General features: G+C 43.5%; 1 protein-coding gene across 1 annotated transcript in view; it reads left to right on the top strand.

Moving 5' to 3' along the window:
* Positions 1–12,577, top strand: part of pam (peptidylglycine alpha-amidating monooxygenase) — a 255,985-nt gene that overhangs the window by 165,805 nt on the left and 77,603 nt on the right. Inside the window, exon 14 of the mRNA XM_085987745.1 lies at positions 3,343–3,657. Coding sequence (XP_085843871.1) covers positions 3,343–3,657 — 315 coding nt within the window. The remainder of the gene's footprint in view (positions 1–3,342; positions 3,658–12,577) is intronic.

Below are 12,577 nucleotides of genomic sequence, written 5' to 3'. Positions count from 1 at the left end.
CTCCACAATCTGCTGATGCTCACTTGTGAGCTGTGATACACCAGGTGACAACTCTACTCTATGTCCCGAAGGTCCCACCGAGGTGTGAGTGCGCTGGTGCTGGGTGCGCTTATTTCTGCTGACGCTGCGACCTCAGAGGTTGCAGATTCCTCTGAGGAGTCTGGCATCTGAGGCTCTTCCTCCTGCACAGTGGGGACGGGGGCTCTCGATGGTCCTGTGGGGGAGTGAAGGATAAAGTTAGAGAAGTGATGCCAAGGTTACATGCACATTGCATTTTGCAGATGATCATAAGTCCATATGATGTAGTTCAGAATCATTATCAGCGACTCATGCAATGCCAGTGAGAGAGATGGAAAACTATTCTGTCACCAGCTTGCGGGGATGCACCTGTCTGTCCTTCCCCAACTTCCGCATCCCTGTCAGCCCTGACAATCTCCAGGACGGCTTCCTCCTAGGGGGTGAGCTGGGCTAATGAGGGCGGCCCTCCTCCTGTCCTGGCTCGCTCTCTCCTGTTGTGAGCTCTCTTTTCCTGCAATGAGGGAGACAAGTGGAGGTTGAGTGAGAATGAAGGAGTGAGTACAGAGATTGCATGGCATAGATACTTAGAAGGAGACAAAGATGGAGTGAGGTTGCAAGACCAAGGGCCCTCCCTATGTGTTGTCAGTTGTGTTCAAAGCATCAGAGTGAGGGGGAATGTGAGGGCTGCATGGTGGAATAGTTATGTGAATGTGAGCATAGAGAGAGAGGGAATGGGTAAGGGTGCATGGATGTGAGTGTCAAGTGGGATGTGGAGGAAGAGATTGCTAAAGCTGAGTGCTGGTGAGGAAGGGCAATGGGGATCAGATTGAGGGTGATGGAAACTTCATACTTACTTTTCCAGTGCGATGAAGGTCATGGAATCTTTTCCTGCACTGCATCCAGGTGCGCCGTGTGAGCCCCAAGGAGTTGACTTCACCAGCCACCTGTAGCCACACGGCTTTGGTCTGACTGGGAGGCCTCTTCCTCTCTGAAGAAAGGAACAGGACCTCCCTGTGGGCCCTAGCACCATCCAGCAATGCCTGGAGTGAAGCCTCATCAAATTTGGGGGCAGCTCTTGCCCTCCCGCTGGCCGTTGCTCCTGCAGGCTCCTGTGCCATCTTAATGGTGAAGTTTGGAAGCCTGCAGAAGAAGCAAGGCTTGCTGTGGACCTTAAAAGCAGCAGCAATGATGACGTCATATTCTGCGACTTTCTGGCTGGAAATACTCAATTGCCAAGGCTTCCCACACGCTGGAAATCAATTGGCCAATTGAGTTAAAATTGCATCAATCTCACAGACCCATTTAGATTCGTGTGGGAAACAGTAAATTCGGGGAACCCGCCAATTCCCCGTACCTGAGTTAAAATCGACACCTTTATGTTACCAGCTTTTCCTGAGGCCTGGTTTAACCTCGCAGATGGGCTTTTTAACCGTTTGGGCTTTCCCAGAATTCAGAAGCCAACAATCCTCCGCTGAAGATGTTAATTCTTGCTAAAAATGTTGACTTCTTACTGAATTAAGTTTACTTTGATGCAGTCATACTCTCGTGCTCACCCTAGTGGTCATTATTTATGTAGCATCCTGGGCAATGAATGTCGGGAGGCTATTGACCATGGAGACATATTCTCAGTGTTGTCTACACATGTGAATTTTCAGCACAAGTCACTGGATAAGATCAGGAGCTTGGCACATATTCCCTTCCCTATCCCAGGGACACTCAGGCCAATTGCAATACCTTTCCCCCTCAAGTGCAGCAAACTCAGCATAGGGCAAGGATCGAACCTGGGGTCTTCCTGGTTTGTATAATGCAACTAATCACTGGATAAACTAGATGAGCCTTTGGGCGTCCCAACTTTCTGTTACTATCTATAGCACCAGTATAGGTGGGCTTTCTTCTGGATAACTAGAGTAAAATTGCTTTAACAAATGTTTTTGAAAAACTAAAATCTTGTAAAGTCATGCATCTGATGCAATAAAGGATACATACAGTCTACAAATGCAACTTTGATTTGTTGGAGGCTTTCTGGAAAATAATGGTTTAACAGGCAAATGTGTGTGTGGAGGGAAATGGAGTCAGAAGAATAACTATTTTGCTTTGATTTAGCGAAGGTTAATGAGATTATTTCCAGCCTTTTGGAGCTCTAAGTTATCGGCTGCAGATTAAATTCTTTTTGTTTATATAACTTGGTTGCGGCGATCAAAGCTGATTTCATACAGTGCCATAAAGCCAGCAGACAGTGAGAAGATTTTTACCTATCAAACAACTCACATTCATAGAGTGCTCCTCACATAAATGTCTGAGTATTTTACAGGAGAAGTGGACGGAGTGGGAAGTAAAAGAAGTTGGAGGGCAGAAAGACCGAAAGCATGGTCAAAGAGATTAGTTTTCAAAAGACTTTTGATGGTAACAAAACAAAGTAGTTTTTGAAGAGAATTCCAGTGCACAGGGTTATTTATAGTGCCTGAAAGATTGGGCAATTGAATTCGTAATATGGTAACAAAACTCAATTTTTAATAATTTTGATATTGTAATAATCAATGCATAGGTTTATTAAGGTGGTACATAGATTTTGTTTTAAATTATGCCAACATCCCATTACAATAATTTGAGCCCAGTGCATTTATGTTTCATATCCAAAGGTAATATAGTAACACGTATTGCTGAGTGATGACAAATACCGTGCCACAGAAAGGTATAATGAGTTCTTGCCTGTGATTCCTCACGCTACTTCCCAGTCTCAGTTATGCTGTTAGACAGGTATTACAGCAAGCCAAACATTTTGTATGGTTACAGTTACAGACCTATTGCATAGATTAAGAACATTATTGACAGTGCTCTCTTGCAAAAGGAAAACAAAGAAGAAAAATTCAAGGAAAAATGATCTACTATTCTGTATTCTTGTTTGGCCAAATATTACTGATACAACAATTTATATTGATTATAATGTACTGATAGTGTTATTTCCTTGGCGGGATGTATTACACTCATTAATCTTTCAATATGGATGTTATTGTACATTCACTGCCTGAGTAGACTGACCGGCACGGTCAGCTGTTCATTTCTAATCTCTATTATCAAAGAGAGGTAAAGGTTATTTACTGATTTTCCTCAATCCCAGTTTGATAAGTGATGTATTTTATAATCAAGAATTCTTTTTAAATTCTTTCAAGAATAGCATTGTGCCTCTAAAAATAATTGCCACTATCTTTTTGATCTGCTGCTCTGTTGTATTGCCTTTAGTAGCTTATTAACCCCTTCACATCTTCACTGTTTTTCTCACTACCTCTGTCTTGTTTTCTCTGTTTTCTTGCAATCTCTATACAGGTAATTTTTATGCACTAATTTCCAAGCTATTAGGAGAAAGAGAAGATGTGGTTCATGTGCATAAGTACAACCCTACACACAAGGCAGAATCAGACCTAGTTGCTGAGATTGCTAATGTGGTGCAAAAGAAGGATCTGGCTTCTGGTCCAAGGAATTTCTTGGAACTTGCTGAAAGGTCTGATCCTGCCCTAGTAGGAGACAGAGTTCACAAACTCCACAGGATAGAGTCCACGCTAAGGCCCGCTGGCAATAGGTTACTATCAGCTCTACAGCCTAGACCTGGGATGGACAGCAGGGAAACTGAACACAATGGAGGTGGGTCAGGTCCTCCGTGAAACTATGCCATGCCTAATCCTAGATTTATTCTACATCATCAAAATCTGAAGGGATTACAAGTTTATTTGGAAAAATTAAAATTTCCATTTTCAATATCAATACTGATCATTAAAGAATTATAATATAAGTATTGATCAAACACAAGTAAATTTTCTGCCAGGTATTATAATGCTTGTACAGCATTACTGCTCAATAACAAATTGCAGCTAACTTGTAATTTGTGACAAGTTAGGTATTTTTGCAGTTTTTTTAACGATGATTTGCTATGTTTATGAAATAGTTAACAATTGCTCCAAATGCATTGTCTGTGATATATGCTGCTTCAACAGTTTTGAAAGATTTATATGTGCAGAGCAGTACATATGAAATAGGATAGCTTCTTTGAGCTGTCTAAATATAATGTTGTAGTTGCATTTGCACAAATATATCGACTTCACAGCTATTGGTATGCTGATTTATTCCCTTCAGATTTCTATGGAAGCTAGTTTAATAGTGTCAGAGCTTGTGATGTGTTGTGGCTTCTGCCGTATTGATTGTGTTCAGTATTGCCTGCTAATAAGCTGCTGGCTGTTGCAGCATGTAAAAATATTCAAACATGACTAATATATATGCATACCAATAAAACAGTACCGCTCTGCAGAATGCTGGTTTCTTGCATGACATTGCAATTTTGCCTAGAAGGTTCATTCATATTTGTTAAACAGGCATTCTATCATCATCAAATTTATATCATATGAATATCTGGTTCTGTCTAAATATCATATAACCTTTGATCATGATGTTTTTTAAAATACACCCCCACTTTGCAACCCAACTGTTATTTTATGTGAAAAGCATATTTTCCTGCAAATGTTCAAAACAGCTTTTATGCCAAGGTCAGCCCAGTGTTGCAAAGTATGGATATACACTAAAGTGTTGTTGGAGTGGGACATTGGTTTACAAGAGAGTTCAGCTAGTTGAACTGGTGGACGCAGCAAGTGGAAGTGAGCTGCTTCCTCAGGGAAAAGTGAACAACAAGTCAACCCATATTACTGTATCTTGTGCAACTCTTGCTCACTGGTAATAAAACTACAGGAGCTAATGTCTAGAAACATATTAGCGGCTCACATGCCAAATCAGGAAACATGTGGAAAGAGGGTGTCCTAAGGAAGCTAAACTTATCTTTAAAAAACATTGAACAGCTATTTTGACAACACTTAAATTACTGTCCTATCTGAATTCAGACATTTTCACAACTTGTACAAGTGCTGCCCATTAGTTATGATGATTTTGTACAATTTTTAGGTCTATTATTAAATGGCTGAATTAATAGATGTTTTCACATCAGAATTTTGGTTCATTGCTATTATAATTTCATTTGTGATTATTCTATTTTGTATAAATCAGAAATAAGCCACTAAATCTTGCATCTCATTAGCATGCCAAAACAAATTAAAAGTCTTAATTAATTAAAAATAAAGGCAACTAATCATAGTATAAGATACTATAAAATCTACACTGATTCCAATTTAAATTTACTGTGTGCCATCAGAATAACGACCAGGATTTCTCCCTCAATTACTGAAGGTCAAAGATTACAGATTCAACTTCAGTCTGGGGCCATTTTCTGAGGACCTTCTGTTGCAAGGATGGGATGGATATTAGGCTTGGCATTGGATGTGCCAGGTCCTGTCTTCCCCAGCAGTTTCCATGTGGTCTTGTTTGGGGTAGACCCTCTGGCTTTGGGGTAGACCCTCTGGCCTTGGGGTAGACCCTCTGGCCTTGGGGTAGACCCTCTGGCCATCAGGCTTGGAGGATTTATTGTCCCCCTTATAAATGGAGAAGATGGGGCACTGCAAACATCTTTCTGGGGGTTCTCTGGCATTCTCTTTCTCTGCACCCCACCCCCTCCTCTGGAGTTGACCCCGCACTCCAGAATTTCTGGCTTCTCAGGTGGGCATCCAAGATGCGCCCCTAGTGGCGCGGGCACACGACCAGAATATTAAAGTTAGGTGACCTTCTCCTGACGCTGCGTACTTTGGAACAGCGCTAGAGGTCACGGGTGGGCGCACCTTGGCACTTATGTTGGGATGTTGGCCCTGCTTTACTTTTGTGTTTTGTTTTTGTCCTGGATTACTCCACTACATTTTTTTTATGATGCCATATAGTTTGAGATAGGTGTGGCTATTATTCCCAGAACAGCAAGTTGAGTGGGATGCATCATATTGATGATACCTATTTAAGGGAATAACCGAGGACAAGCCCTGCAATAGCTTTATCATCAAATTCAGTGAAGAAATGCATTTGTTTATATCTACCTATATTATCATTTAGAAGAATACACAATTGTAGAAATACAACACTAGTGCCCTTTTAGCCAGCAATATCCACACCCTGCCTCTAGTGTGATATCTTGTTGCTTCAGTCACAAAAATGACAGCCAAAAGAAAATATTTGACAGACAACGTCTCTGTCTCTGTCCCTGCTCCTGAGCTAAATCTCTGATCCTATCACACTCCGTGGGTACTGGCTTTGCTCACCACAGTTTCAAGCCTTGCTCTCAGCTACTTTCTCCATCTCCAGGCCCTGCTCTCTGCCACCTATGGGCTTAACAACCACTGGTTACCAGACTCGGACTTCTTGGCTGAGCTATGTCTCCAACCACATCAATACAGACAGAAGACACAATACCAGTATAGTTACAACAATTACAGTAGTATTGGTCTTCTAATAAAAGCTAGTTTGTAACGTGTACTGGGATCTGGAACTTGTGGCAATATCTAAAAACAAAGTATTATTGCTGGGGAGAGGAGCACCACACTTTACCTCCACTTCCTGAGCCTGTACTTCATCTCTGGCTCCATCATCCCTGCTTGCTCCCTCCTGGTCCTGGCCTCTCACTCCTTTCACAGTCTCCTCTCTCCCTCACCCTCACCCAATCCCAGCTTTGGTCTACCTGCTTACTCCCTCATGGCCTACCTGCTTTCTCTCTCCTAGTCTCGAAGGGAGTGGGGAGGTGGACACCTGCGTGAGGATAAAGCGGGGCCCAGGCAGGGGGTTCGAGGCTTGAAAGTCGGGATATACATGCAAACACAGGCAATGACAGCAGCAATGGTCTTCTTCCCTACTACCATCACCACCACCATCTCCCAGCGAGGTACTGGAGCATTTTGGCAATTGAAAGATCAGTTCTCAGTTGAGAAGGGAAAAGTTGTAAATGAGATCCCATACAAAAAAAAGTGGAGAAAGGGAGAGAGCGTGTCTGTCATTTGAATTTGAGCCCCATGATGTACAATATAAAACTGATCTGCATCTCTTGTGCTTTGAAGGTGCTACCTAATCACTGAAATTCATGTAACAACCACTGAAATTTGCAGTAGATTGCACTTGAATTTATATAAAGTTTACACTTAAGCTAAAAGTTTGTTTTGCATCTTGAGTAATTTTCTGTGTACAAAAATTGAGGTGTGACTCATTTAAGATTTAACAGAACTAAATACTATGAAATCATTCTATAATAGAATGAATCTCTGAACTGCTTATCTTAAGCATCTTACAATAAATTATTCTTTTAAAATGTTTTGGCTATTCTCAGTTATTCCAACTGGTTAGCTTAGGTTAGCCTGAGTTTTTGGAGTCCAGATTTCAAAATGACAATCCTAGCAGTGTTGAGATAAAAAAAAGAAAAGTACAAATCCAGTAAATAAAAAGCACTCAAATACTTTATTTCTTTTTTTGTTATCAGGGTGCCTACAACTTCTCATTGCCATAGAATTTACTTCTCCTGCAGAGTTTGTTCCCATCAACAAATTTTCAAATGATAGAAAGCTTTGATTTTCTTAAGTAACTGCACCTTGGTGTTACTTTCAGGTATTTTATGTACTGAATGTAGTACAATTGTTAGTATCAAAATGAAATAGCTATAATATATTAAAAATTCCTGTCTTTGCCACTTGATTCCCTGTTAAGTTTTTGCACATTTCGTGTTAACTTTTTCACATTATAGTTTCCAGAAACAAGTATCACTGCACACTCATTCCATAAAGGCCTGAAAGGCTCTAAACATATTTTAAAAGCATGGAAACCAATAATAAAAACAATTTATCAATATATTGAAAATAAAATTATGAACCCTTCTGACATTTCACCCACTCAGCATGAACAAGTCATTCATCCAGTTCTGAAATCTTAACACTTTAACTTTCAGATGTATAAACTGCAATTTCCTTTTCATATCAGGTGCTTAGTTTGTTATTGGGGAACAAAATACCTCTGGCGAGTGAGAGGATTTCACTCTGTAGCCTAGCATATGATTATAAAGTGCCAGTGAATTATTTTTGCGATGCCATATACATTTCTTCCCCTTTACACGCTGTCCTGAAGGTAGTGATTCATGGTGAGGTACAGTTCTGTAGGTGGCATTGGTTCAGCGGTATCTCACCCAAATGTGTAAGCCTGGACTGTAAAGTCTGTGGGTTGTGCAGTAAATAAATACACAGACTTTTGAAGTACAAACAGGTCTTTACTATTCAGAGGTCAGGGCGAATCTGCCCTAGTTATCCTGTAACATCACTTATATACTGGTGTGGTCACTGTCGGTATTACCGTATACAGAAGCCAATCAAATAGTGCCACACCTAAAGTAGTTCTCTTAAAGGTGAACGGTTACACTCAATCGTTCCCTTAAAGGTAGACGGGTACATACACTACAATCCTCCCTTTTTAGCTTATTACTTACAGAGTCCCCGTTAAACATACATATCTTCAACTTCACATAACAATTTACAGATATACTCTCGGTGGAGAACAAACAATTTACAGAGATAATTCCGGTGGAGTCAACGTCATATAAAACAGTTTACAGATATACTTTCGGTGGAAACAGTTCACAGGTTCAGTCTCTGCGGAAACAGTTCATAGATTCAGTCTCTGATCTTGACTCATTCCGAACAGCATCTCTTTGGTGTAGCCGGTTCACATGGCTAGCGTGACTCCTCCATAGCCTTTTTCTTAACATAACAGCTTGACCTTCCGTCCTGTTGAACCAGCAGTGCGGACTTTTACAACCAACTGGCTGTCTTGATAATTTTCGGGTTTTCAACTAATTTAGCTCCTTTCATGGTGTCCCGCCTGAGATGATCGTATTTTAGACAGTTATTATCTCCTGCTTCTTCTTTTTCTTTTCTGCCTTTTTGAAACTCTCGGAGCTCCTTTCTCTGCGGCCATCTGTAGCGCCACCAACTCTCTATGTTCATTAGACCTTAAGTGCTTCATGCGGATTTCTGTACTTTGGGAGTTTTCATCACAAACTGGGCAGACCAGATCCTCGTAATATTCAGTGTCACTCAATAGGTCATGATAGTATTCGGGGTCGTCCTGAGTTAGGCCAGTGAGGGGCCCTTCTACTTCCTTCTTGTCCAACTGGACGTTAGCCGACGGTGGTTCCTTCTCTGACCATCTTTCTTGAAAAGACTTCTTCAAGCATTCATATTCATCCCGCTCTTCCTGGGATGTCTGCCATTCCTTCACGCCTGGCCTCATTTGTGAGTTCAATACCTTCCCTTCCATCGGGGATTCCGTTATCAGGCTATTTAATCCTTCTACTGAAGTAGCTGTTTCCGCATTCTTCTGTTCCCCTTGACGTAATTCAGCATACTTTTGACATCCATGTGCAAGCTGTGTTGCCCCCTCCGCTCTCTCCGTGACTTTTGGAAGCTCCGAATTCTTTCCCTTTGAAACCTGAAACTCGTGTTCCCATTTTGGAGTCTTGTCCCTCAGCGTGTATAAGAGTTGGCTGGCCGTTAACTCTTCTACGGGGACACTGTGGATTAGCGCCTTCTCCATTTCATCCACCTTTCCCTCCAATGTTTTCACCTTCCTTTCCTCCGGTCCTTTGGTTTTAAGCGCTCGAAGAAATTGCGCCTTGGTGTTCTCTAACTCCTGATCAGGGGCCATTCCTACAGTCTCTGTGTTCCTTCCATTGGCCTTTCCTTCCACTGCCTAGTTGAATATGTTCTTCAAGTTGTTGGACCTCTGCCATTGCCGCCTCATCTTTGTCTTGGGTTTCCTTCAATAATTTAACGAGTTCTTCGACATCTTGAATTTCACGTTCTGCTATGTCTTCCACCTCTAATTTTCCATCTACGGATGGAATCTCTACCGATGAGTCTGTCTTGGCCTGGAGCTCGTCAAACATTTCCTGCAGCCTTTGTAATTCTCGCTCATGTTCAAACTTTAGTTGTTCATATGCTTTCACTAAAACTAGCTTTTCGGAGGTTGCCGAGTTAACCCCTTCCAGGATTGTAGTCTGGGCCCGTTCATACTGTTCCTTCAACTTGTTACACTCTGCTTGCAACGAGTCGTAGAGATGAACTTGGATAAAATCCTGGCTTCCTGAAGATTCCTCTTCCTTTAGGTCGTTCTGTAAATAGTCTAGTTCCTGAACAGTTTCCGGGAGATGTGATCGGTACTTGGCCACGATGGCTCTATGGTCGCTCTTTTCTCGAGCTAGCTGTCTCTGTTGTCTTTCCAGGTTCTCCCATTCAGTGTCCCAGAACTTTTCCATATTTTTCATCTCTTGTACGAGACGGTCACTCCACTGTTCTAATTGTTGTCGTACTTTGACATAAGTTTGAGTCCGAGCTCGGTGTTCTTCCGTCGTGGATGAATCCTTAGCTTGAACAGGCTCAGAATTCTCTGTCAACCTGGAGTTCTGCTCTGTAACTTTATTCTTCTTGGTGACATAAGTCTTTCTGCGTGTCTTTGTTTCCTTCCCCATCGTCGGCAAGTCCCCTTTAGCCTTGTCATGCATATTTGAATTGGTCTTATCGTCATCCATCTCAGAATCTGAGCTGATAGCTTGCACCGAATCCTCCTTCATTATGGCTTTTAGGTAGTGCCATTCCATGTCTATTTTCTTAATCCACTCCCGTCCTAGAAGTGGTGGTCCTCCCTCAGGTAATACGTACAAATTCATTCTTGGGTGTTCTTTCCCTCTATCTCTCACCTTGACTCTTATTTTCCCCATGGGTATACATTATGCCCCGTGTATGTCTGTAATACGAACTTGGTATTTCTCAAAGGTATGTGAGAGAACAGCCGGTGGTAGTCCCTTCGGTTGATGACTGATAGAGCTGATCCAGTGTCCAGCTCCATTCGTACTTGGACTCCAGCTATTTTTAGTACGACCCAAATCGTTTGTAGATCAGTTTCTTTCCCCACATTGTGGATCTTCAGACTACCCAGCTCCTGGTTGTTTGGGTCTGAGTCTGAATTCTGTTCGTCTGAACTCTTTTCAGCCACCTTGTGTACCTTGTTGTACTTTTCTTGTGGTGGCTTCCGTTGATTGTTGGTCTTTTTCCCGGACCTGCATACCTTCGCGATGTGACCCAGTTTGCCACATTTCCGACACTCTTGGTTCTTAAACCAGCAGTGATTCTGGTCGTGCGTGGTCTTCCCACAACGGTAGCATTTTGTTGTGCTCGAAGTAATTTGGTCCACCCCGAGTGCCGCCGCCTTTAGCTGCATTTCGGCCGTTCCTTTCGCTGCGGCTTCATGTGATGCAGCTATGAGGACAGCCCTGTCCAGTGTGAGGTCGTTTTCTTCCAGTAGTCGCTTCTGCGTTCCTTCTTTGGACAATCCGCATACGAACTTGTCCCGCAGTGCCTCTGTCAGATTCCCTCCGAACTGGCAGTATTTCGCTAGCCTACGCAGTTCGACCAAGTATTCCGCATTGCTTTCGTCTTTCCTCTGCGTTCTTGCATAGAATTTGAATCGTTCAGCCAGCATCAACGGTGTGGGGTTCAAGTGGTCCTTCAGCACAGCCACAATTTCTTCGAAGGTCTGATCCGCTGGTTTAGCTGGTGCTATTAGATGCTTCAAGAGCCCATATGTTTTTGCCCCCATCGAGTTTAGCAATGTTATCGCCTTGTCGTCTTCCTCTATTTTGTTGGCTTCGCAATAGATCTCTATGCGTTCCACGTACGTGGCCCAGTCTTCTATTTCAGAATTAAAATCGTTAATATTCCCTCGCTTAGGCATCTTTCTTTCTTTGAAGCAGCACAGTATTTCTTTAAGTATTATTTATTATCTTTTTTTTTCTAAAATGGCGGTTTTCCTGCAAAAATGGCGGTTTCCCGCTCTTCCCTTCTCTCTCTCTCTCTCTCTCTCTCTGCCCACTTCAATGGCAGTTAAGATGGCGGTTCTTTTCCCGCGAAAATGGCGGTTTCCCGCTCTTCCTTTCTCTCCCCGCCCACTTCAATGGCGGTTTCCCGCCTCTGTCGTCTTCTCCGCCTAATGGCGGCTTTCCGCGTTTCTCCCTGGTGTAAGGGGTACGCTTTCCCCACAGCGGACAGGTTCAGCCGCTGGGCTGGCTCTCGCACAGCTCCCCTTACTCGGCTCTGTCTTTCCTCCCGCCCGCACGGCTCTACCGGCGCTGTGTACACCCCGTTAACGGAGGACAGTTCAGCCGCTGGACTGGCTCTCGCGCAGTCTCTCTCTCTCCCCGTGCTCGGCTCTGTCTCTCCCTCTCCCGCACGTTCGGTTCTACCGGCTCTGGGTACTCCGTAGGTGGAGAACAGTTCAGCTGCTGGACTGGCTCTCGCGCAGTCTCTCTCCCTGTTCTCGGCTCCTGTTCGCTCTCCCACTCCCGCACGTTCGGTTTTGCCGGCTCTGAGTACCCCGTTGGTGGAGAACAGCTCAGCCGCTGGACTGGCTCCTCGCAGTCTCTCACTCCGCACCCGGCTCTCACCCGCACGGCTCCCGTTCGCCTCCCCAGCCCTCTCGCAGACCGGTGTTTCCCTCCCCGGCTGCAGCTGGGTTTCTCCTCCCGCGCCTACTCGCAGGTTCAGCGCTTCGTGGCTGCGGTCGCTACCCGGATTTTTCCCGCCGATCGCGGTCCGGCTGTCACCCGACGCCGTTG

The sequence above is a fragment of the Somniosus microcephalus genome, chromosome 1, assembly GCF_052327205.1.
Source record: "Somniosus microcephalus isolate GS21.2 chromosome 1, FLI_Smic_1.0, whole genome shotgun sequence".
Taxonomy (NCBI): Eukaryota; Metazoa; Chordata; class Chondrichthyes; order Squaliformes; family Somniosidae; genus Somniosus; species Somniosus microcephalus.
This window is presented reverse-complemented; position numbering and strand designations above follow the sequence as displayed.